The sequence below is a fragment of the Amblyomma mixtum genome, chromosome 10 (assembly GCF_055824585.1).
Source record: "Amblyomma mixtum isolate Tamu chromosome 10, ASM5582458v1, whole genome shotgun sequence".
Lineage (NCBI taxonomy): Eukaryota > Metazoa > Arthropoda > Arachnida > Ixodida > Ixodidae > Amblyomma > Amblyomma mixtum.
The window spans coordinates 53,710,050-53,736,626 of record NC_143021.1 but is presented as its reverse complement, the minus strand read 5'-3'; the positions used below and the strand labels follow the sequence as shown (position 1 = coordinate 53,736,626).

General features: G+C 47.6%; 1 protein-coding gene across 1 annotated transcript in view; it reads right to left on the bottom strand.

The window, feature by feature from the left end:
* Positions 1–26,577, bottom strand: part of LOC149325814 (sodium-dependent proline transporter-like) — a 185,791-nt gene that overhangs the window by 142,650 nt on the left and 16,564 nt on the right. The window contains exon 5 of the mRNA XM_089563602.1: positions 22,980–23,112. Coding sequence (XP_089419728.1) covers positions 22,980–23,112 — 133 coding nt within the window. The remainder of the gene's footprint in view (positions 1–22,979; positions 23,113–26,577) is intronic.

Below are 26,577 nucleotides of genomic sequence, written 5' to 3'. Positions count from 1 at the left end.
ATGAGAGACGTCCTTATAGAATTCAAATTCAGATTTATTTAGCATCAACAATGATGTTACAAAACTCGTGATGCTACTCGTGATGAAACTCGTGAACTCGTGGTACAAGCCATTGGAAAAGCAGCAGGTGCCCAAGTGGAGAGAAAAAGGTAGTCCTCCCCCGAGAGAAAGTGGGAGAGGAAAGAATGGGTAGCGGAGAGTGGAGCGGGGCTACAGCGTGTCACAGTGTGATTGACGGACAGGATCCCTCCACCCGTATGTCTCAACGGCAACTGGTCAGCGGCAATGGCTGCTTCCTCTGGGATGAACCCCAATGCTGAATAATGCTGTGCTCGCATAGACGGCACTGATGGTGTGTAATTTTTGTTCGCACTTCTACTCTCTCATATCGAAGCAGCCAATGCAATGACACACCACGATTAAAACCACAGGCGGCAAGGGTAACGCCCTAAATAAAAAAGAATGAAACATGTCTTTAAGTAAGGGGAACATTTGTAGAGCTTTGGGTGCTGAGTTTACAGAACTATTATACTATACTCTAGCTCAAAGCCTAAGATAGTTAAAATCTCTTCTAAGTTTTTATCGCCGCAATGGCGGCGCTCTAGTTATTATTTCTGTGCAATTAGCCTAGATTTAATAGAAATATTTAATAGCACTGGTCTTGCGATCATTGTATACTGTGATTGGTACGAAAATTTGGAAAGAGCCAATTTTTTATATGACATTGATTTAAAAGTGCACTGAGGAGGAATTTGAAGTCGTCTTTTTACCGCGGGAACTCGATATACACGTTCCGAGCATTCTTGAAAACTCCAAGTCATTGTCCTGTGCGGCCGATTTCCCTAATTTAAATCGGATTAAACGTCCCAGCTCCCGCCTTTTTTGAACTCGCCGCTGAAGGCAGGAGGAATCAAATAACGTGTGGAGAGCCTTTCAGGCAGTCACGTGTGTGGCTGCGCTTGCGCTTTTATTTTGTTTTATTGCGAAAGCAATACTGCTTGCACTTTCCTGCCATCGATGGAGGTTCATCCTTCGCTCCGGCGGAGCTGCGGCGCACTACCACGTGACCGCGTGAAGTCACGACAAGAGAAGAGCTGGGGGCCCAACTCGTCTCATCGATGGAGGCTTATTCTTCGCTCCAGCGCCGCTTGCGGCGCGCTACCACGTGACCGCGGGACGTCACGACAAGAGGAGAGCTGGGGGCCCAACTCGTCTCATCGATGGAGGCTCAGCCTTTGCTCCGGCGCAGCTGCCGAGTGAGGGCGCTCGCTAGACTGGGATAAAACGGGGCTGCGGCAGTGCTCCTCGAAGTGCTGTGCTATGTCGGAGGATGCGTACAAGGCGAGGCTGGAACGGTGTGCTGCGGCCAAGCGACGGCGCCGTGCCGAAGAAACAGACGAAGAAAGGGAACAACGGTTGGCGAAGCAACGTGCGTATGCTGCAGAAGGGCGAGCACGCCGGCTTGCTGCGGGTGCATCTACAAGTTCAGAGTCAAGTTTAAACGAGGGTAGTTTCACGGACGCTCTTAATGCCGAAGAAGAATCTATGAGTAGTGCGGAGCGATATAATCACAAGAAAAAAAAACGCCGTGCGAAAGAAACGCCGGAACAGAAAGAAGAGCGGCTTGCTAAATTGGCTGAAGGCTTAGCTTGGTTAAGCCTGGCTGATGGCGAAATCAATAACACCTGGCTGCGCTTGGTTCTGCTGGTAGTTGGACATGGATGTTGGACATCCATCATGTCATAACAACATGCCGTCAGCACAGAGCGGCGGTAGACTCGGCGGATGCGGGCTGAAGAAACGGATAAAGTTGCTTTCGTAATTTACCGGCTTAACCAAGCTGAGCCTCTGCCAATTTTTTAGGCTTACGTGAATAAGCAGATCCATTCAGATACTACATAGCTGCACATGAGGCCCACGGAAATAAAAATACCCGTGGACTCTTTCCTTTCGTGGATCGATACTTATCACTCCGGCGATGGCAGAGCAGCAAGCTGCCACAGGACTGGCTGAAAGGTTGGTTGAGCCCTCCTACCACCAGCGGTGAGTTCAAAAAAGGTGGAAGCCGGAACGTTTAATTCGACTTAAGTTAGGGAAATAGGCCACACAGGACAATACTTATAAGGTTTATAAGTTTTGAGTGGGCATGGCAGCAGCCTCAGCGGCAACATGCTAAGGAACCCTTTCTGTTTCGTACTGCAGGTTGTGGCGGTTCTGCTGCGAGCTGAGTTATCGCCATGCAATTGTTTCCGCGCTGCATTACGCCACAATGAAAGCGTTGGGGCGTATCCACTATCGTCGACACGTGTCGGTGACATCTGCCTTCTGGAGGACCCGACAGCGCCAGCTATCATCGCCACGCCTATGCCAACAGCGGCCACGTCGGACCACATGACCAGCTTCCCAGCTATAAAAGGACATACCACACCGAGCCTCATCAGTGGGCATGGCAGCAGCCTCAGCGGCAACATGCTAGGGAACCCCTTCTGTTTCGTACTGCAGGTTGTGGCGGTTCTGCTGTGAGCTGAGTTATCGCCATGCAATTGTTTCCGCGCTGCATTACGCCACAATGAAAGCCTTGGGGCGTATCCACTATCGTCGACACGTGTCGGTGACATCTGCCTTCTGGAGGACCCGACAGCGCCAGCTATCATCGCCACGCCTATGCCAACAGCGGCCACGTCGGACCACATGACCAGCTTCCCAGCTATAAAAGGACATACCACACCGAGCCGCATCAGTGGGCATGGCAGCAGCCTCAGCGGCAACATGCTAAGGAACCCTTTCTGTTTCGTACTGCAGGTTGTGGCGGTTCTGCTGCGAGCTGAGTTATCGCCATGCAATTGTTTCCGCGCTGCATTACGCCACAATGAAAGCGTTCGGGCGTATCCACTATCGTCGACACGTGTCGGTAACATCTGTCTTCTGGAGGACCCGACAGCGCCAGCTATCATCGCCACGCCTATGCCAACAGCGGCCACGTCGGACCACATGACCCGCTTCCCAGCTAAAAAAGGACAGACCACACCGAGCCGCATCAGTGGGCATGGCAGCAGCCTCAGCGGCAACATGCTAAGGAACCCTTTCTGTTTCGTACTGCAGGTTGTGGCGGTTCTGCTGTGAGCTGAGTTATCGCCATGCAATTGTTTCCGCGCTGCATTACGCCACAATGAAAGCCTTGGGGCGTATCCACTATCGTCGACACGTGTCGGTAACATCTGCCTTCTGGAGGACCCGACAGCGCCAGCTATCATCGGCACGCCTATGCCAACAGCGGCCACGTCGGACCACATGACCCGCTTCCCAGCTAAAAAAAGGACAGACCACACCGAGCCTCATCAGTGGGCATGACAGCAGCCTCAGCGGCAACATGCTAAGGAACCCTTTCTGTTTCGTACTGCAGGTTGTGGCGGTTCTGCTGTGAGCTGAGTTATCGCCATGCAATTGTTTCCGCGCTGCATTACGCCACAATGAAAGCCTTGGGGCGTATCCACTATCGTCGACACGTGTCGGTAACATCTGCCTTCTGGAGGACCCGACAGCGCCAGCTATCATCGCCACGCCTATGCCAACAGCGGTTACGTCGGACCACATGACCCGCTTCCCAGCTAAAAAAGGACAGACCACACCGACCCTCATCAGTGGGCATGGCAGCAGCCTCAGCGGCAACATGCTAGGGAACCCCTTCTGTTTCGTACTGCAGGTTGTGGCGGTTCTGCTGCGAGCTGAGTTATCGCCATGCAATTGTTTCCGCGCTGCATTACGCCACAATGAAAGCGTTGGGGCGTATCCACTATCGTCGACACGTGTCGGTGACATCTGCCTTCTGGAGGACCCGACAGCGCCAGCTATCATCGCCACGCCTATGCCAACAGCCGTTACGTCGGACCACATGACCCGCTTCCCAGCTATAAAAGGACAGACCACACCGAGCCTCATCAGTGGGCATGGCAGCAGCCTCAGCGGCAACATGCTAGGGGACCCCTTCTGTTTCGTACTGCAGGTTGTGGCGGTTCTGCTGCGAGCTGAGTTATCGCCATGCAATTGTTTCCGCGCTGCATTACGCCACAATGAAAGCGTTGGAGCGTATCCACTATCGTCGACACGTGTCGGTGACATCTGCCTTCTGGAGGACCCGACAGCGCCAGCTATCATCGCCACGCCTATGCCAACAGCCGTTACGTCGGACCACATGACCAGCTTCCCAGCTATAAAAGGACATACCACACCGAGCCTCATCAGTGGGCATGGCAGCAGCTTCAGCGGCAACATGCTAGGGGACCCCTTCTGTTTCGTACTGCAGGTTGTGGCGGTTCTGCTGCGAGCTGAGTTATCGCCATGCAATTGTTTCCGCGCTGCATTACGCCACAATGAAAGCGTTGGGGCGTATCCACTATCGTCGACACGTGTCGGTGACATCTGCCTTCTGGAGGACCCGACAGCGCCAGCTATCATCGCCACGCCTATGCCAACAGCGGCCACGTCGGACCACATGACCAGCTTCCCAGCTATAAAAGGACTTACCACACCGAGCCTCATCAGTGGGCATGGCAGCAGCCTCAGCGGCAACATGCTAGGGAACCCCTTCTGTTTCGTACTGCAGGTTGTGGCGGTTCTGCTGCGAGCTGAGTTATCGCCATGCAATTGTTTCCGCGCTGCATTACGCCACAATGAAAGCCTTGGGGCGTATCCACTATCCTCGACACGTGTCGGTGACATCTGCCTTCTGGAGGACCCGACAGCGCCAGCTATCATCGCCACGCCTATGCCAACAGCGGCCACGTCGGACCACATGACCACCTTCCCAGCTAAAAAAGGACAGACCACACCGAGCCTCATCAGTGGGCATGGCAGCAGCCTCAGCGGCAACATGCTAAGGAACCCCTTCTGTTTCGTACTGCAGGTTGTGGCGGTTCTGCTGTGAGCTGAGTTATCGCCATGCAATTGTTTCCGCGCTGCATTACGCCACAATGAAAGCGTTGGGGCGTATCCACTATCGTCGACACGTGTCGGTGACATCTGCCTTCTGGAGGACCCGACAGCGCCAGCTATCATCGCCACGCCTATGCCAACAGCGGCCACGTCGGACCACATGACCAGCTTCCCAGCTATAAAAGGACATACCACACCGAGCCGCATCAGTGGGCATGGCAGCAGCCTCAGCGGCAACATGCTAAGGAACCCTTTAGGTTTCGTACTGCAGGTTGTGGCGGTTCTGCTGTGAGCTGAGTTCTCGCCATGCAATTGTTTCCGCGCTGCATTACGCCACAATGAAAGCCTTGGGGCGTATCCACTATCGTCGACACGTGTCGGTAACATCTGCCTTCTGGAGGACCCGACAGCGCCAGCTATCATCGCCACGCCTATGCCAACAGCGGTTACGTCGGACCACATGACCCGCTTCCCAGCTAAAAAAGGACAGACCACACCGAGCCTCATCAGTGGGCATGGCAGCAGCCTCAGCGGCAACATGCTAAGGAACCCTTTCTGTTTCGTACTGCAGGTTGTGGCGGTTCTGCTGCGAGCTGAGTTATCGCCATGCAATTGTTTCCGCGCTGCATTACGCCACAATGAAAGCGTTGGGGCGTATCCACTATCGTCGACACGTGTCGGTAACATCTGTCTTCTGGAGGACCCGACAGCGCCAGCTATCATCGCCACGCCTATGCCAACAGCGGCCACGTCGGACCACATGATCCGCTTCCCAGCTAAAAAAGGATGGACCACACCGAGCCTCATCAGTGGGCATGGCAGCAGCCTCAGCGGCAACATGCTAAGGAACCCTTTCTGTTTCGTACTGCAGGTTGTGGCGGTTCTGCTGTGAGCTGAGTTATCGCCATGCAATTGTTTCCGCGCTGCATTACGCCACAATGAAAGCCTTGGGGCGTATCCACTATCGTCGACACGTGTCGGTAACATCTGCCTTCTGGAGGACCCGACAGCGCCAGCTATCATCGCCACGCCTATGCCAACAGCGGTTACGTCGGACCACATGACCCGCTTCCCAGCTAAAAAAGGACAGACCACACCGAGCCTCATCAGTGGGCATTGCAGCAGCCTCAGCGGCAACATGCTAAGGAACCCTTTCTGTTTCGTACTGCAGGTTGTGGCGGTTCTGCTGTGAGCTGAGTTATCGCCATGCAATTGTTTCCGCGCTGCTTTACGCCACAATGAAAGCGTTGGGGCGTATCCACTATCGTCGACACGTGTCGGTAACATCTGTCTTCTGGAGGACCCGACAGCGCCAGCTATCATCGCCACGCCTATGCCAACAGCGGCCACGTCGGACCACATGACCCGCTTCCCAGCTAAAAAAGGACAGACCACACCGAGCCGCATCAGTGGGCATGGCAGCAGCCTCAGCGGCAACATGCTAAGGAACCCTTTCTGTTTCGTACTGCAGGTTGTGGCGGTTCTGCTGTGAGCTGAGTTATCGCCATGCAATTGTTTCCGCGCTGCATTACGCCACAATGAAAGCCTTGGGGCGTATCCACTATCGTCGACACGTGTCGGTAACATCTGCCTTCTGGAGGACCCGACAGCGCCAGCTATCATCGCCACGCCTATGCCAACAGCGGCCACGTCGGACCACATGACCCGCTTCCCAGCTAAAAAAGGACAGACCACACCGAGCCTCATCAGTGGGCATGGCAGCAGCCTCGGCGGCAACATGCTAAGGAACCCTTTCTGTTTCGTACTGCAGGTTGTGGCGGTTTTGCTGCGAGCTGAGGTATCGCCATGCAATTGTTTCCGCGCTGCATTACGCCACAATGAAAGCGTTGGGGCGTATCCACTATCGTCGACACGTGTCGGTAACATCTGCCTTCTGGAGGACCCGACAGCGCCAGCTATCATCGCCACGCCTATGCCAACAGCGGTTACGTCGGACCACATGACCCGCTTCCCAGCTATAAAAGGACAGACCACACCGAGCCTCGTCAGTGGGCATGGCAGCAGCCTCAGCGGCAACATGCTAAGGAACCCTCTGTTTCGTACTGCAGGTTGTGGCGGTTCTGCTGCGAGCTGAGTTATCGCCATGCAATTGTTTCCGCGCTGCATTACGCCACAATGAAAGCCTTGGGGCGTATCCACTATCGTCGACACGTGTCGGTAACATCTGCCTTCTGGAGGACCCGACAGCGCCAGCTATCATCGCCACGCCTATGCCAACAGCGGTTACGTCGGACCACATGACCCGCTTCCCAGCTAAAAAAGGACAGACCACACCGAGCCTCGTCAGTGGGCATGGCAGCAGCCTCAGCGGCAACATGCTAAGGAACCCTTTATTTCGTACTGCAGGTTGTGGCGGTTCTGCTGCGAGCTGAGTTATCGCCATGCAATTGTTTCCGCGCTAGATTACGCCACAATGAAAGCCTTGGGGCGTATCCACTATCGTCGACACGTGTCGGTGACATCTGCCTTCTGGAGGACCCGACAGCGCCAGCTATCATCGCCACGCCTATGCCAACAGCGGTCACGTCGGACCACATGACCCGCTTCCCAGCTATAAAAGGACAGACCACACCGAGCCTCATCAGTGGGCATGGCAGCAGCCTCAGCGGCAACATGCTAAGGAACCCTTTTTGTTTCGTACTGCAGGTTAGTCGGTACTTACCTACTAAATGCTATCGAAGTGATAACCACTTCTTAGTGCTGCTGCCTTGCCCACTACCTTTGATGAATGTTTTCAATTATGTCATTTCTATACCAAGAGACCTATTGGTATGTGGCGATGTGGAGGCAAATCCGGGCCCTACAAAAAAAGAAGTGCTTTCAGAATTACTGGACGGCCAGGGAAAATTAGCCTCAGCTGTGGAAGCTTTACGTTGTTCTCAAACCGACATTGAGCGGAACATTTCAGCTCTGACCGAACGCATAGAAGGTATTGAAAAGCAGCTGGTAGGTTTGAACACTTTGAGCAACCGTGTGAATGTAATAGAGGACACTGTCGAGAAGGTTGATAAGCAGTTTATCAGCACTCATCTCAAAGTCGATGACTTGGAAAATAGGAGTCGCAGAAACAATTTAGTTATGTACGGATTAGCTGAGGGGGATGAAGAGACAGCATCTGAACTTGAAACAAAACTTATTCTGAGGTCTTTCAAGAGAAATTAGAGTTAACTGTCACTGGCATTGAGAGGTGTCATAGACTTGGTCGCAAAATTGGAGATAAAAAACGCCCCGTGGTAGTGAAATTCGTAGATTACCGAGAAAAGGTGTTGGCATTAAAGTCAGCCTACAAGCTAAAGGGATCTGCAATTTCAATCTCAGAAGACTTTTCTGCCAGAATACGGGAAATACGAAAGCACCTGTGGAAGAGTGCCGCACAGGAAAAAGGTAATGGGGCCAAAGTGAAATTGGTGCACAATAAATTGTCCATTGACAGCTAGTGTAATGTACGGCTGGGATGAAGTGAAGGGTACCCGTTTCAAATTCAACAGTAAAAATAATTGACAGCACAAGCACGTTCCTAAATCACTAAAAATATTAAATTTAAACTGCAGAAGCATATTAAATAAAATTAGCGAGTTAGAAGGAATTCTACTTTGCGAAGATAAAGATATTGCGGTTTTGACGGAGACATGGTTAAATGAAACCGTTTACTATAGCGAATTTGCACCCGCTGACTACAGTGTACTTAGGAAAGGCCGCGGTAGCAAAGGAGGAGGAGTTGCCATAATCTTTAAAAGTTATTTAAATATATTGAGCATGCCTGAAGTGCCTATTATTGAATGCATTTTCTGTAATGCATTTTCTGTAATACATTTTATGTAATAAACAGGAATGTCTGGTATGTTGTAGGAGCTTTGTATAGACCGCCTGGATCACCGGTCAGTGTTTTAAATAACCTAGGAGATTATATGAGAACTTTTATTAAGCGAAACGATCGGATTACTGTAGCAGGCGATTTCAATTTACCAGATATTGACTGGCCAACTTTCGAGATCAAATGTCATAGTGATGAATCAAGTGAGGCCATGCTTGATATAGCGTTCTCATATTACTTGGCGCAAACTGTAGAGCACCCGACCCGAATACAAAGGAATTCAAAATCCATACTAGACCTTTGCTTTGTTTCTGGCACACTTTTAGATACAACTAAATGTGTAGTGATACCCGGTATCTCTGATCACAAGGCCGTTCTACTAACTCTTTCCGGCCTGACAATTGATAAAAATTGCTCTGAAATGCATTTTAGAAACTTCTCTCGAGCTGATGATGTTTCCACTGTCGACATGCTTTCCTTCAATTTCGATATATTTTATAACAATGACAGTGTTGACAAACTTTGGGACTGGTTTACAGCTATGATACATGAATGCTTTCTTGGGATGGCGTTGCGCACACGAACAAACATACACAGGAAGAGGCAGAAGACAGAAAGAGCGCAAACTATCAACTAGATTTATTGCTTTCGACACAGAGTATATATGCAGCATACACACGTGCAAAACAGAATAGGGAGAGGGAAAAAAAGGAGAGGGGGAAGGGGATAGCAAGTCAAGCCTGCATAGGTCAGCGAAAGCAACGGATAAAACTCCTTTCCTTATCAATAAGGTGACCGAGGTATCGCTAATACAATTTCCGCCTTTTTCTCTGATGTGGAAAGCTTCTCAAAGTTCGCCGGCTATTTTGCTTTTGCTCTTGCCCACAATATTGATGTATTTGAGCATCGGCTCACAACCACAGCATGAAATGCAATGGGCAGGCAAGTTCGCCCCGTCTCTTTTTCTTACAGAAAGAGCATGCTCCCCTGCGCGCTCATTGATGCAGCGTCCAGTTTGGCCGACATACACGCGTCCACACTTGAGCGGGATTTGATACACCACGCCCGTGGCCCATTTGACGTATTGTTCCGCATGTTTTATTGTACATGCGCTACGTGGGGTTCCTTCCTCGGTGATCCTGGGGCAAGCTTTTTTGGAGCCGAAAAAACCACCGGAACACCATGCCTGTTTGCCACTTTTTTTAAATTGTGGGCCACTTTGTGCATGTAAGGAAGCACCGTAGGCTTTGCACTCCGCAAGCGCTCAAGGTCACAGCTACGCTTGCCTTTCTTTGTCCTCTGGAGAAGGTTCTCGGCTACCGCTGTGATGAGGGAGCAGGGGAATCTGGCTGAAAGCAGCCTGGTGATCTGATTATGGAAGCTGGAATGCATTTCATGCTCGCAGGATTTGGTTAAGGCTGATTCTAGGCACGAGTTTTCAATTGCTCTATTCACAATCTTTGAATGTGCAGAATCAAATGGAAGTAGTGTTTTCTGTGCTCGAGGAGCATATTTCCAACAGACATGATGCGAGCCAACCTGCATGTGTATGCTGCATATATACTCTGTGTCGAAAGCAATAAATCTTGTTGATAGTTTGCGCTCTTTCTCTCTTCTGCCTCTTCCTGTGTATGTTTGTTCGTGTGCGCAACGCCATCCCAAGAAAGCTATGCACCAACTCGCCCAGCAAGAAGTTCTTCTACAATACATGAATGCATTGAATGCCGCGTGCCGGTTGTTGTTAAAAAGAGAGCAAAAAACCCTTGGATTTCTCTGGAGACACTGCAGTTAAAAAGAAAATTGAAACGGATGAAAAAGAACAAAGCAAAGTGTCATTCTCCAGAATTGTAACAAAAAATTATTTTGCTTACTTCTCAACTAAAACAGAACACTGTTAATGACAAACAGCGTTACTTTAATGAATGTTTGCCCAGCTTTATATCACAGTACCCCGAGAAATTCTGGCGTTTGGTCTCCCCAACCTCAAGGATCAATAATGAGTTTGAAATCAAAGCTGTTCTGGTCAGTGATGCACAAACGATATTTAATGTATTCAATGAAAACTTTAAGTCCGTATTTAGTAATGACAATAATATCTTTACAAAATTTGAAGCTTCCCTGCCGCCTCTAGATGACCTTGTAATTAGTGAGCATGGCATTTTAAACATGTTACGTAACCTTGATATAAAGAAGTCACCTGGACCAGAGAACACCCTAATGCCTTTTTGAAAAGATATGCCCAGTGAACATCTAAATTATTGTTTGTTTCATTTACAAGGTCCTTAATGAAGGTCAAATTCCGAGAGACTGCTAGAGTGAAACCGCTTCATAAAAGTGGAGACAAGCGATTGATCAAGAACTACCGCCCTATTTCACTTGCATCAACTGCTTGTAAACTACTTCAACACATAATTTACAATCACATATCAAACTTTCTCGAAACTAATAATTTTTTTACTAAGTATCAGCATGGATTCAGGAGGGGTTACTCAACTTGTACACAGCTAGACGAAACTATACATGATATTGCCTCGTCAATTAACAATGGAACGCAGATTGATGCCGTATTTATGGACTTCTCGAAAGCTTTTGATAGGGTTACTCATGAAAAGTTACTTTATAAATTGGACACAGTACCTCAAAACGAACAATTAGTAAAATGGATTTCAGCCTACCTTTCAAACAGAGAACAATTCGTCGTTTTTATTTATCATTGTTCTGACAGGCTTACAGTTCACTCTGGCGTCCCTCAGGGCTCTGTTCTTGGTCCTCTGTTGATTTTAATATATATTCGGCTGAGGTGTCGTCGGTGGAGGATCTTTGTCCTTGCGCTTAGAAGCAACCTAACCTCAAGAGGCTGCTTTATTCAGTTTAACCTTCGGGGGCTGGCGGAGCGTCCACGCACCGCGTAACCTCGGTTAGGAGATACAAAGCGCGGTGAAGATGGCGACGGGGAACGTAATAGGCGGCTCGGCGATGAGCATCCTTCACGACGCAAAAACTCCTCGATTCCGGCTGGTCGCTGGCCGGGTCGGGGTCGTGGAGCGTCGTATGAGAACCTTCGGATGCCTAGTTTTCTGTATGGCCAGTGCCGGAGGACGTCACCGGCTTCGCCACAGTGGAAGCATAGTGGACGGCGCTGGTCGGGAGTTCTCCACTCGTCGCATTTCCTCGTCGGTGTGCGGCGCTCGTAGGACGGGCGGGTTGGGGCGAGAGGGCGGCGGGCCGACGCAGCTGGCTGTGAGCGATAGGCGCTTGGGTCCCGCCTTCGAGGTGCAGGACGGCGCACTGCTGCGGCGTAAGTCATGACTGGGGGCTGCAGAGGCTGCGTGGATGATTACGTCACACCCAAGGCCTGCTGAACATCGCTCCGGATGACATCAGTGAGCGAAGTAAGCTGTGGCTGCGTTCCCGTTGGCAGCAATCGTCGGAGCTCTTCACGCACAACTTGACGTATAACCTCCCGCAAGTCATTCTTGTTAGCGGTGTCCAGGCAGCTTGCTGAGAAAACGCGCTGCTGGCGGTCATACTGGCGGGCTCGGGCATGAAGAGTTTTTTCCATCGTGGATGCCTCTTGTACAAATTCCGCGATGGTTTTCGGTGGGTTGCGGACGAGGCCGGCAAAGAGTTGCTCTTTGACTCCTCGCATAAGAAGCTTTACTTTTTCTTCTTTCATGTCTGCGTCGGCACGCCGGAAGAGACGCTTCATCTCCTCAGTGTACATTGCAACGGTCTCGTTTGGATGTTGTATGCGAGACTGTAGCAGCTGCTGGGCTCTCTCCTTTCGCACGACGCTCGTGAAGACCTTCAGAAGCTGCTCCTTGAAGGTTTCCCAGTTCGTGAGGCTAGCTTCCTCATTCTCAAATCAGATTCTTACTGGTCCCTCCAAGGCGAAGAAGACGTACCTAATTTCGTAGCATCATCCCAGTCGTTGAAGGCAGCCACACGGTCGAACTGTTCCAGCCATTCTTCGGGGTCGGCGCCAGGCGAAGCGTCGAAGGTTGCTGGCACTCGGGGCTGCTGAAGAATGATTGGAGTCGTCGTCTGGGACGAGCTAAGGGTAGACGTTTCTGCTGGCTTTCGCTTCCGGGTAGGGTCCGGCAGAATCCCGAACTCAGGTGCGTCCCCTTGCAGGCGTCGGGTTGCGCGGTGGACTGAACTCCGGTCCTGCGGTAGATGACTCAGAGGGCTGGCGTCAAGACTTGTCGGGGGTGTCCGGAACATGAAAGGTTAACCAGCACCTCCACCAGATGTCACATTGTAGTGACGGCAGTTCAGCGGTCAGGAAGACACCAGAAACACTTGCAAACGAAGCTCTTTATTTCGGCTGACTCGCACCCGCAAAAGAACTAAATCACGCGGTGGCGGCGTAAGCAATAAGCGTGTTCGTCAATCGTCTATCTACGAATGCCCGCTCCTCGCGGCATCGTTGAACTTAAAGCCGGCAAGGAAACTTGCAGATAACAGGTCGAGATCATCTAGAGTAATCTAGAAACAAGTAGATGCAGCTGTTCATGGCTGTGGACAATCGAGATTAGTCCGGTCGCTTCTCGCGTCACGAACAAAAGTGATAACTTGAGTAAAACACGTTTTTGGGCAAGTTGGTAACATTCTTGATTCATATTGCAGCGAAGAAGCACACACACACACAGAAGGAACACGCAAAAAACACGGACGAACGCTGCACTCACAACTGGTTTACTGCGAAAAGATATCGATCTTAAAATGGCTCACGCATCTGCGGACTACAGAAAGAAAACCGTAACAAACACGTGCCAAGAAATAACATTTTATCATATTGCCGCAAAAAGGTTGAATTCCGAAGCGTACAAAAAAACGGATGCATCACTAATGCAGCAATCTGCTTTTTTCTTTATGTGAAAGGCCTCCAGGAGTTCACGTGCCGTTTTATACTTGCTTCTGCCTAGGATTTGAACACTTTCGAAACGTGGCGAACATGTCACGCATGACTGGCAGTACCTAACCAAGTGCACATTCTCTTTGTTCTTTAAATTCCTTTGGTGCTCCCCTAGCCGGTCGCTAATACATCGCCCCGTTTGACCGATGTACACTTTTCCACATGAAAGTGGCAGCTCGTATACCACCTCAGAAGCGCATTGCGCATAGGGCGTAGTGTGCTTTTTACCACACCCGCTTCTCCTTGTTTCGCTTCCGGAAATAAGAGGGCACAGCTTTGACAGCTTCACCGGAGCCGAAAAAACGAGCGGCACCCCGTACCTGTTCGCAACCTTCTTCATGTTATGCGACACCTTATGTAGGTAGGGGGCAATTTCCAGTCGCAGGTTCATGTTCCTCTCTTTCCTCTTGGAGTTCGCTGTGCTTGCCTTATCATTTTTCTGGCAAGCTTCTGCAACAGAAGTCACAACCGACAAGGGGTAACCCGCTGACAAAATTCTAGCCAATTGGTTCTCAAAGCTAGAGTGCATCTCATGGACGCACGATTTCTCAAGCGCCTAATCGAGACACAAACTAACTATGCCTGTTTTTATCACCTTCGAATGAGTAGAGTCGAAAGGCAAGAGTTGCTTCTCAACACGAGGGGCGTACATCGAGCAAGTATGATCTCTGCCCAACTTCAATCGAATATCTAGAAACTGAAGCTCTTCGTTATCCGGTGTCTCAAAAGTAAATGTTAGTCCCTTTCCATGCTTCCTAAAAGCATCTAAAATCTTGTTAACAGTAGCGCAGTAGTGTAAAGGGCTCTGCTTGTCCAAAAAAATTAAAAAACCATCAACATATCGTTACACTTTGATGACCTCGTCCGAGTTAAAAAATGTGCTTAAAACCTGGTCAATGCTGGCTAAAAAAATGTCACTTAAAATGGGTGCAACTCAAGATCCAATGCAAATGCCTTTCGTCTGTAAATAGAGGTGATTGTTAAATGCGATAAATGTACCTTTAAGGTAAGACTCTAAAAGAGTAAAAAAATTGTCAACAAACATGCTAGCCGAATTTTGGAAAGGGACAACACCACTCTTGTCAATACACTGTCTCAAAGAAGGGAACAACTCTGAGTGAGGTATAGAATAAAACAGATCCTCTACATCGACAGAGAAAGCAAAGCCGATGTTGCGGTCGGTGTTGAGAAAATTAACTACATCTCCAGAATTTTTGAGAAGGAACAGATCGTGAACAGTAAGTTGTTTCAGAGATTTTTGCAGAAACTGGCTAACATGTCACTGCCAAGAGCCTTTTTCACTTACAATATCGCGGAAAAGGACCCCGGGTTTGTGCGTCTTAGCACTAAAGAAAACATTCAAAGCATTATTTTTAGACTTAGTGACTCGCGTACACAAAGTTTCATTCCCAACATCCTTGCAGAATTCGGCTATCATTTGTTTTGCAGTAGTAGCACGACGCTTTATAAGGGTGAAATTCTTTTCAACCGCTTGAAGGGCTTTTTCATGGAAAACGCCTTTCGGCAACACCACAAAGCCTCCTTCTTTGTCAGCTTGTAAAAGCGACAACTCATTATCAGCAAAGTGTGTCACCACCCTCTGCAAGGAAGTTGCTAGGCTCCTATCCCTTGACACACCAGCTGTTTTTTGGAGGCAGTCAACACCTTCAAGCAAGCACCTCTCCTGTTGCTCCATAGGCGCTTTCTTGGCTATGTGACGATTCAGGACAGCCAGGTCTTGAATAGGTACCGTGGGAGGTAGTCCGTACTTAGGTCCTTTGCTGAGTAGCCTGTCTATATCCTTCGGAACGTCTACCCCGCCCAACACCGTGAGGCTTGAGCTGGAGCTTGAACATGTCTGCGAGTCATGAGGCTTGAGGGCTTCATTTTTTGTCCTGTACTCCTCCGGTTCCCTGAGGGCCAGCCCAAGCCAGTACTTCCACCACTGCTCGTTCAGCAGTCCCGTGAGGCGTTTGTAATGGCCTGGCTTGCATACGGCGAGCCACTTCGGATTCAGAGCATAAAAACTTGCGGATAACCAGTCCTGGTAAAGTCGCACCTGACGCCAAAGCTCAGGACGCAAAATTTTGCAGGCGCGTTTAACATGCCCCCACGAGGGTCTAACAAGGCCGAAGAGGGCACTCACTTCTACCGGAATCCTGCCTTTTCTGAGGCATACGGCGATGTATCTGGCACGGCACGTAGAGTGAACAATATTGGTGATGAGCAAATCGACGGCTGGAAAGTCTTTGTTTACACAGAAAGAAGGGCCCACTGCAGAAGAAATATACTTGAGTAAAACACGTTTTTGGGCAAGTTGGTAACATTCTTGATTCATATTGCAGCGAAGAAGCACACACAAACAGAGAAGGAACACGCAAAAAACACGGACGAACGCTGCACTCACCTTAAGGGTACATTTATCGCTTTTAACAATCACCTCTATTTAAAGACGAAAGGCATTTGCATTGGATCTTGCGTTGCACCCATTTTAAGTGACATTTTTTTAGCCAGCATTGACCAGGTTTTAAGCACTGTATTTAACTCGGACGAGGTCATCAAAGTGTACCGATATGTTGATGATTTTCTAATTTTTTTGAACAAGCAGAGCCTTTTACACTACTGCGCTATTGTTAACAAGATTTTAGATGCTTTTAGGAAGCATCGAAAGGGACTAACATTTACTTTTGAGACACCGGATAACGACGAACTTCAGTTTCTAGATATTCGAGTGAAGTTGGGCAGAGATCATACTTGTTGGATGTACGCCCCTCGGGTTCAGAAGCAATTCTTGCCTTTCGACTCTACTCATTCGAAGGTGAAAAAAAGAGGCATAGTTAGTTTGTGTCTGGATTCGGTACTTGAGAAATCGTGCGTCCATGAGATGCAGTCTAGCTTTGAGAACCATTTGGCTAGAATTTTGTCAGCGGGCTACCCCTTGTCGGTTGTGACTCCTGTTGCAGAAGCTTGCCTGAAAAATGATAAGGCACGCAGAGCGAACTCCAAGATGAAAGAGAGGAACATGAACCTGCGACCGGAAGTTGCCCCCTACCTACACAAGGTGTCGCATAACATGAAGAAGGTTGCGAACAGGTGCCGCTCGTTTTTTCGTCTCCGGTGAAGCTGTCAAAGCTGTGCCGTCGTATTTCCGGAAGCGAAACAAGGAGAAGCTGGTGTGGTAAAAAGCACACTACGCCCTATGTGCAATGCGCTTCTGAGGTGGTATACGAGCTGCCACTTTCATGTGGAAAAGTGTACATCGGTCAAATGGGGCGATGTATTAACAACCGGCTAGGGGAGCACCAAAGGAATTTTAAGAACAAAGAGAATGTGCACTTGGTTAGGCACTGCCAGTCATGCGTGACATGTTCGCCACGTTTCGATAGTGTTCGAATCCTAGGCAGAAGCAAGTATAAAACGGCACGTGATCTCCTGGAGGCCTTTCACATAAAGGAAAAAGCAGATTGCTGCATTAGTGACGCATCCGTTTTTTTGTACGCTTCGGAATTCAACCTTTTTGCGGCGATATGATAAGATGTTATTTCTTGGCACGTGTTTGTTACGGTTTTCTTTCTGTAGTGCGCAGATGCGTGAGCCATTTTAAGCTCGAAATCTTTTCGCAGTAAACCAGTTGTGAGTGCAACGTTCGTCCGTGTTTTTTGCGTGTTCCTTCTCTGTGTGTGTGTGCTTCTTCGCTGCAATATGAATCAAAAAAAGTGATAACAACCCTTTCCTGCAGCCTTGAGCGTGAACGAACAAACACTACAATGATACGTGGCAATATTGTTGCTAACATCCCTGTGAAAATAAGACTTTACGCTGATGATTGTTTTATGTATACAGAATTAAGAAATGTTTCCGATCAGCTATTACTTAATAGTGCGTTGCAAACAGTGTTCGCATGGTGTGAAGCATGGCAAATGTCCATTAATTTTGAAAAACTGTACTAATGAGAATCACCCACAAAAAGAAAGTCTTACCTTTCAATTATTGTATTAACGGCATGACAATGACAGAAATAACAGAATTTAAATATCTAGGGCTCTGGGTCACTAACACTCTTAGTTGGAATAAACATAGACTTCATAACGTGTAACGCTTTTCGTAAACTGTTTTTCTTGGGACGGGCATTGCGATTGCCTACCCTACCTGTACGCCTACTAGCTTACAAATGTATTGTTCTGCCTACCTTAGATTATGCTTCTATCATTTGGGACCCGTTCACGCAAACTAACCTGTATAAATTAGAGAACGTTCAAAAGAGGGCGGCACGATACATATATAACAATTACCGACGTACATCAGTAACACATCTTTTAATCCAAGCTGGCCTTCCGACAATATCGGAGCGAAATCGTTGCGCACGACTTAAATTTATGTATCAGTTAATCAAGCGACACTACAGAACAGAACTCACCGATTTGCTTGTTTTTTCGTCCAGTTATGCGACGCGACAACGACACCAGCTAACTATAACTCCTTATCACGTTCGAAATAAATGCTTTAAATAATCACACCTTCCACGAACTATTTCCGATTGGAATAACCTTACTAACACTGAAGTGCTGCAGCCGTCGCTGACGTTGTTCTCGCAACATATCACCTAGATTTTATTGCATTTGCTATTTCACTGTTCGGTTGTATATGTTTAATTGTTGCATTCCCGACGGTGCAGAAGAGCTTCAACTTGCACCGTTACTTTTTGTTTACTTTTGCCTGTTTTGTTCAACTGCTTAATTTGTATCCCCACTCTGCTAAAATCTCAACTGCGGGATTGCAGTATCAATATATAAATAAATAAAAATAAATAAATAAGTTTCTAAGAATGCTCCGAACGTGTATATCGAGTTGCCGCAATAAAAAGAGGAGTTCAGATTCTTCTTTAGTGCACATTTGATGAGTATATTTTCAATTAACGCACACTTTTTGGGTGAGAAAGCTCTATTTCAATCTCGCACCCGCAAGCGTGATTACGTTTCACTACGACTGGACCATAAATATAATATTAGAGAAATACACTGTAACACTCAAGAATTTAAAACGTCATTTCTCCCAAAACTATAGGCGAATGGAACAAGCTTCCATACAATGTAGTAACGAGTATTTTCTAAATCAGTAGGCCTACTGAAGTAAAGCAGTGCTCATAATTTTGTGTGCATAGGTGCTTGTGTGGAAATGTTCTCGTAGGTCTTTTTTTTCATGTATACGCAGTGTGTTGATGGTAATGACGATGTGCATGACACATCGCGTTACCTCCGTTATGTATTAGTTTTTGTTTTCTTCTCCCCCCTGCGGGCGCTGTGAGTATTCTTATAAATAAGCAAAAAATAGGAAAAGTGAAGGAAAACCTTCCCATAGAAAGGCTTGGTAGGCCTTAAAGACCTGCCTTTCATCAGGGCAGGGGTGACCCTTGGGCTAAAAACGAAAAGGGCATAAATTGCTCTCAGTAAAAGCATGAACAGACTATTATGGCAAAAAAAAAGAGAAACGTTGGTATTGAGTGATGAAGCACTGCGGTTGAAAAACTGTCATGTGCTAAGTGGCAGTTGACAGTAGGTCAAAATTTGGGCGTTAATCGTGTAGAAATCTTACTTGAGTAAAGTTTGCTGATGGGCTAGTTGAATATGCATGTTACGCTTAAAGGAATAAGGCGCTACAAAACCCCCGAGACGAGACAGGATGACGACACAGGCGCCAGGCGTCCTGTCTCGTCTCGGGGGTTTTGTAGCGCCTTATTTCTGTTAACTATGAACATTAGTTAGTATTTGGCGCTCACCTCTGGAAAAGGAATGAAGCAGTGGACAAACACAATGGCTGGACACGATTTGGAGTGCAAGAAGGGTAAAGTGGAACATAGTATCGGCTTCATGAGAACGAAAACATATGAGGACATAATGCCGTAAAGCAATTGCTTGAAGGAGCATTGACTAACACTTTCGGAAAAGGTCAAATGAGCCATGAAGTGTGCATGAAACAGAACCGTCTAATCAGAAACGTTGAACGCGCGGTGAAAAAAAAAAGTCTTAGCTTTGGTTAAGCCTGGTGGGTTACGAAAGCAGGTGTTTCATCCTGCATATGCAGCGCCTCTAGCGGGAGGAGCGTGGCGCGCCGTGCCAAGCGGCCGCCGTTACCCGACGAGCCGAGTTGGTATCCCGGCTCTCGCTCCTGGTATGACGTCACTCTGTGACCTCACTAGGCATGGTATGACGCCATGGTTCATTCTAAAGGTCATACCTGCCAATCATTATCAAAAACACTATCCACCTCAGTCGGTGCACTAGCACAGTGCCGTTATTCTCTTCCAGATAGAGCAAAACTTCAGATTTATCATGCACTGTTTTCCTCTCACATAAATTACAGCACACAGGTGTGGGCCACAACCACTCAAACAAATATTCAAACACTGCTCCTTCTTCAAAAGAAAGCACTTCGATGCATTGCAAATGTGTCCTATTTACATTCATCTGCACTATTGTTCACACGATATAACATAATAAGCGTCGAAAAAATTTACGAGTTCCGTTTACTGTACTCATACTTATTTTCCGATGAAAAGTTAAGAGCATCATAAAATTCCTTTCGCAGTTGCAGAAGCAGAAAAGTGATTGTCGCACCCGTGAATCTGAGACATGGCTGATACCACGCAGACGTACAAATTATATGCTACAGTCGCTCACGCACAACTTGGCGTGCTTGCTTAACAAATTACTGTCTGCAAATTTTCACTTAAGCGCATGTATTAGAAAACAGACAGGTGAAATTTTTTTCTCATCCAGGTTTTTGTGCAGCTAATAGCACTGACTGTATTTTCATTGCCTTTCAGTTTTTCGTTCTGTATGCTTTCTTGCTGTGTTTTGATGTGTTTGATGTGTTTCTAATGTGTTTCGATCAGTCAATTTGTGTGAAAGTGTAACTGCACATGTGTTCAGAATTTTGTGTTGCCTATATGCTGCTGCCTTGTACGGGCATCAGGCACCCACAAGCTGCCAATGGCAGCTTTTTTGCCTCATGACCCCCAACGAGTCGTTGGAAATAAAGTTTTGAATTTAAAAAAAGTGGCCGCCGCTACGCGAAAGGCCGTTCTTGGGAGTAGTATTGCTTTCGCAATAAAAGGCGGGAAATTAATTGGGAAATGTCGGGTTAAACACCCTGGAGAGATAGATGGGCTATGAGGGATGCCGTTAGGGAGAGCTCCGGAATAATTTAAACTGCTTCAGGTTCTCCAACGTGCGATGTCGAGAAGGTTTTGCATGTCTACTCCATCGAAATGGGGCCACCACGGCCGGAATCGAACCTGCGACTATGAGATCAGCAAGCAAACGCCGAAGCCACTGAGTCACCGTGGCGGGTGAGGTGCGGAAAGAGTGCGGTGTACAACTCCCACGAACTCAGAGTTGTTTTTAGCGCACACATAGGCGACACAGAACAGGGCGAGGTAGAAGGGGCAGGGCGACTGGCAGCGCTCTATCTTGTACCCATCGGCCTTAACTGTATCGTTTTTGTGTGCCATGCCCAATAATTTAGGTGACAAATTTTGAAAATTCGGAAATGGTAAGATACTTTTGCGGAAATGTTGAAGGCAATGGTGCATTCTTCTCATATGTACAAAATCTTTCTTTGGAATAGTTTCCATCGATCGCACCAAACATTTGAGACTCTGATAGAACACCAAAGGAGAACGCTTTCGAAGTTGGCAAACACGTTAACAGAGAAAACAATTCAAACCTACCGTAGGGTCATCTGCGGATATACTGATGGTTAGAAAAATCATACATATGAAAAAAATTCATTAATAAAAGGTTCCCCGCTCAAAAATTCTTTGTTCAGAATTGTTGTGTAGGGCTAAAAAAAAACTCAGCGAATAGAGCAGCTAGCCCCACAACGAGTATTACTGAAATATCTTCAACAAAAAAGAAGGCGATTGTGAATCTGCATACAAAGAAGAACGGAGAAGTCTGACCGTAACTGCTTCGTGATATTTCAAGGCGCAGTGCTTTAATGCACCAAACACGATCCAGATGCCTCAGGATGCGGAGCTAAATGAAGAAATATCGTAAACGTGATTACTCATGCGTACTGTGTGCTGAGCCTGAAGTGAAGGACATAGTTCGGTACGCAGTCTCAGTGTCGATTAGGACTGCAATGTTAGCATGATCAGCGTTCCCGAGGCTCTTGGTTTGTACCAGCGGCCGACGGCACTAAAGAAACGGGACGATTGATGGCGATGAATCAAGCAGGAGATGAGAGAAGAGGGTTGCAGGCAGCCAGATTTTAAATGCAAAAGAGTGAAGGAAATGACTTAGTGAAGAAGGGCTGTACATACCAAGTCAAAACTATTAATTTTAAGGATAGGCTTCGTTTAGCAGAAAATAAGAAAATACTCTCAATAATGTGCTGCTTGGGCGCTATTTCGTTCCCACATTACTGATCGTACTGGGCATTGATCAGCCCCTGAAAATAAAAATTTGGCGGCATTTGTCGTGGTGCGATTAGGTTGCATACTCTGGTGAGCCAGGGCAAAGGAATGCAAGGAAGAAGATGGCTGTGGTTTAGCTCTGGTTAAATCTTTAGTGACGCAATAGTTACAGCTGACCGAGTGGAACTGGCTCAGTCGAATTGCAAATTCAGACTTTCGTAGCTGTGTTTCGCAGGTTCCTTCCTGATGTTCACACGCCCCCTCTCCCCCTCTCCACTCCTCCCCCACTCGGTTTCGCCGGCAAGCCTGGCCGCCGGCAGCTGCTCCGCCCCACGCGACCAGCCACGCGACGGTCACCACGGCACCGCCACGCTCAAGGCTCGAATTGCTAGCGTGATGTAGGCGCGCGGCGGGCACACCACCTGCGTGCTGTGACGTCCATCCGCGCAGGCGCACAACTGACGAGGCGGGCGGCGTCTGCTCCGCCGTCGGCGCTTCAGAGAGGCGCGCGGCGCGCACACCAGCTGCGGGCTATGACGTCACTCCGCGCATGCGCACAGCTGGCGGAGCGGTTGTGCCACGGCTCAGCTCGCAGCCGCTCTGACCTCGCGAAGGAGCTGGCGTAGTGGAGCTATGGCTACAAAAATGTTTCCGTCCGTGGCCTTCTTCGTCATATCAGTCTTGTTCCTTTGCGCTAGTTTATAAGCGGCAAATTTTCAGCTCCTCTCGAGGCTCTTGTTCACGGTTTATAACTACACACGGCTACTTGGTCAGGCTAATGCTGTTTTCTCCATGATTCGTTACAATGAGAGGAAACCAAAGGATGGCTTGGCGAAAGGGTGGAGAGAAACGCGAATGCGCCACTTTTGCGCACGCACCCTTCCGACCGAGGCGACGCCTTGCGCTGTGCAGATGAAGATGAAAAACCAGGTGAAGATGTAGCACACCAGCAGCTCCCAGCGGATGCCACCGAAATCATCGATGCCCGCCGTCAACTTCAGCATTCCGTGCCTGCAACGAACGAGAGAGTGCGTCGGATCGTTGCCAGCAGACATCGCATTGACACACTTCGATCCCATCTGCTCTTTAGAGAATTGCGAGAAAATGAATGGGCTGCGTGACTGCTCGCGTGAGAAAAAATAGCAAAAAAACGAGTTGCGATGAAAATAGAAAGGTGATCAGGAATATTCACAGATGTTATAAAGCGATATCCAGAACGCTAAATATCTACCATATCGGTATCTCTCCTCCCACTTAGTCGATCTATACCTTGACTTTGTTCATAAAGCGGCATACATTTTTGTAATATTTTTTTAGGTACGAGTAGACTGAAAGAAACATGCTTTTCGTCACCTCTCAGGGTAGCTTTCCGTGTGCAGGGGCCAGGTTTGTGATTAGTGCGCTTGAAGACGTCTAGAACACCTGCGTTACCGGTATTTGAATGATATATGCCACCTATACAAAACCAAACTGGAGTGCTGGTATATTGACATATCCATACAATGTGTTCCTTCTCTTTTGCGAGCGTTTTAGTCATTTCAAATAAACAAAAGTATACATAGACGGCAAGATTTAGTATAAGAGTAAACTGAAAAACAAACAAAAGAAAGTAATTAATGATGCAAAAATTCGGCGTTTGCTCGTATGGAAAGCTTTTTGTCTCGATTTCTCGAGATCCGCAAAGGTTAAAGGCTGCATCTTTTTTAAGAAATTATAAACAATTTTTATTGTATGTCATTCGGAAAGGACTTCGTTTTGGTTTTGTTAAATTTAGCGCCCCAAAGCGATTCGGGCTACGAGGGACGCCGTAATGGAGGACTCCGGAAATTTGGACCACCTGGGGTTCTTCAACCTGCACTGACATCGCACAGAACACGGGCCTCTAGAATTTCCGCTACGTTTAAATGCGACCACCATGGCTGGGATGGAACCTGCCTCTATCGGGTTAGCAGCCGAGTACCATAACCACTCTGTACCGCGGTAGCCCATTGACAAACGGCATTTTGAATAAACAAAATTTAGAAAATTTACTTTTATCAAAGCATTTCTGTTTTAAAATTTGACTCATACAATAACGCGACGCTTAAGTGTCCCCTGAATGTTTCCTCTTGTCAAGAAGCCTCTGCAAACATTTTGTAAATCAAGGGCTGCGTTGTTCGAAATCAGATACAATGAAGCACTCGTGTTTTTATTCCATAATCTTAGTTTTAAATCAAACTGCCATTTTTTCTGCTACACAGTAGAAGAACTTTGGCATATATGTATCAGCAAATTGTTCGTGTTCTTGGTCAGTGCCAGTATAAATATTTTTATATTAGTGTCTATATCTACCAACAGTGCAACCACAACAAATGATCCGAAGCATTTTCGCGACAGCCAACTCACAGCCGGGAGATCACGTCCAGCTACACATTCATCCAAGCAAGAATACCTGCCCAATGGCTACCACATCATCATCATTTATTTAACCCTTAAAGATCCCGTCTGGGACATTAGATAAGGGGGGGGGGGGGGGAAGACAGTGGTGTGAAGCCATCATACAAGGGCATGTACACATAAAAAAGCATAACAAAAAATAACAAGAATAACAAGTTTGACGTCAGGTAATAGTACAGAAAATATATGGCAAAGCAGTATTATATAAAATTAAACATTAAAATGTACGGAAATTAAATAAGTGAGAAAAAACTTGGGGGGGGGGGGGGTTGTCGCAATGACACAAGCAGTTCAAACTGCAGGCGGAGCATCGCGAGGGAAGCAGCTATAGTTGGTTCAAGTGGTCTGTTATTAGCCGCCTAAACTTGGTGGGATTAGTTTCGATGACAACGGTTTCAGGAAGGTTGTTCTATTCTTCTATGGCGATGGGAAGGAAAGATTTGTTGAAAGCGTTGGATGAACCGTGCAACAGATGAATGCTGAGGCAGTTGAATAATCGGCGAGATGAGCGTAAGGCAGCAGATAACAAAGTTTGGCGTAGTGCAGGGAAGTTAAAGTATAGTTTGTGTAAAAGAGAAAGAATTGATACTTTTCTGCGGAGTGCTAATGGTTCAAGGCCGAGAGAAGATTTTTGGTTTGTAACGCTGTGTCGAGACGAATACTGCGACGTTATGAAGCGAGCTCCCCGATTCTGGATAGCTTCGAGCAGTTGTATTAGGTAGGCCTGGTGAGGGTTCCATTTTGGTGAGGCATATTCCATATTAGCACGAATGAATGTTTCGTATGCTTGTTTCGTATGCTTGTTGTCTAATTGATGGAGGGTACATTGACAGTGATCTTCGGATAAAGCCCTGGATAAGCCCTTCGGATAAGCTCTGGAAGTGCTTGCGCAAAGTTTGATAATGTGGTCTGACCATGTTAATTTGTTCTTTATTTCCACGCCAAGGTACCCGTATGAATTCGTTACTGACAGCGCCACAGAGTTCATGGAGTACTGGAAATTAGTAATGGAACGTTTGCGTGATATGTGCATGCATTTACATTTCGAAATATTAAGCTGCATGAGCTAGTCGGAGCACCATTTCTGTATTTTATTTACGTCGTCCTGTAATACTTCCTGGTCCATGTTAACAGATATGCGGCGATAAATGACGCAATCATCCTCAAAAAGACGGACAGATGACGAGATTCGAGATGGCAGGTCGTTGATGAAGATTAGGAAGAGAAGCGGAGCAAGGACGGAACCCTGGGGTACACCGGAGATAACTACAGTAGTTTCAAATGCGTGATTAGCGATGACGGTGAACTGCGAGCGATTAGTCACGAAGGAGCGAATCCATGAAAAGACTAGAGGGTCGAGTGACAGGCATGCGAGTTTACAGATGAGACGTTGGTGAGGAACGCGATCAAATGCTTTTGACAAATCTAGGTAAATGGCGTCTGTTTGAAATAAAGAATCTAGACTTAGATGAAGATAAGTTGTGAATTCGAAGAGTTGTGTTTCACTTGAAAAGCCTGCCCTGAAGCCATGCTGCTTGTAAAAGAAAAAAAGAGTTTTTATCGAGGTGATTTGCTATATTGGAGTACAGTATATGCTCAGAGAGTTTACACGAGATGCATGCTAATGAAATGGGACGATAATTCGGGGGTAAGAGCGGAGATATGGCACTTCAGCTGGTGCAGGTGAAAACGACCATCTACGTCGGCAGTGAATATGCAGTCACCGCATACATAGCGCCAGCATCGGACGCTGTGAGAGGCGTAATAGCGAATTCCTTTTGGAATGAAACGGAGCAAGAAATCTTTGAAGATGTACAAAGGCGAAACCCAGACAAAGACATTCTGACCGCTCGCCGCATGGAGCGCACCGAATCAGTCCTGATGGCCTTCCTTCTCACAAGGACAAGTTCGCCGGAAACTGATTTACTTTGAAGGTGTACACCTGTGCGCTACGTACCGTTCCAGGCCATACGATTGCACTAACTGCCACCAACCGAGCCATCGCTACGATGTCTGCCTGTGTCCAAAGCAGTCCAAATG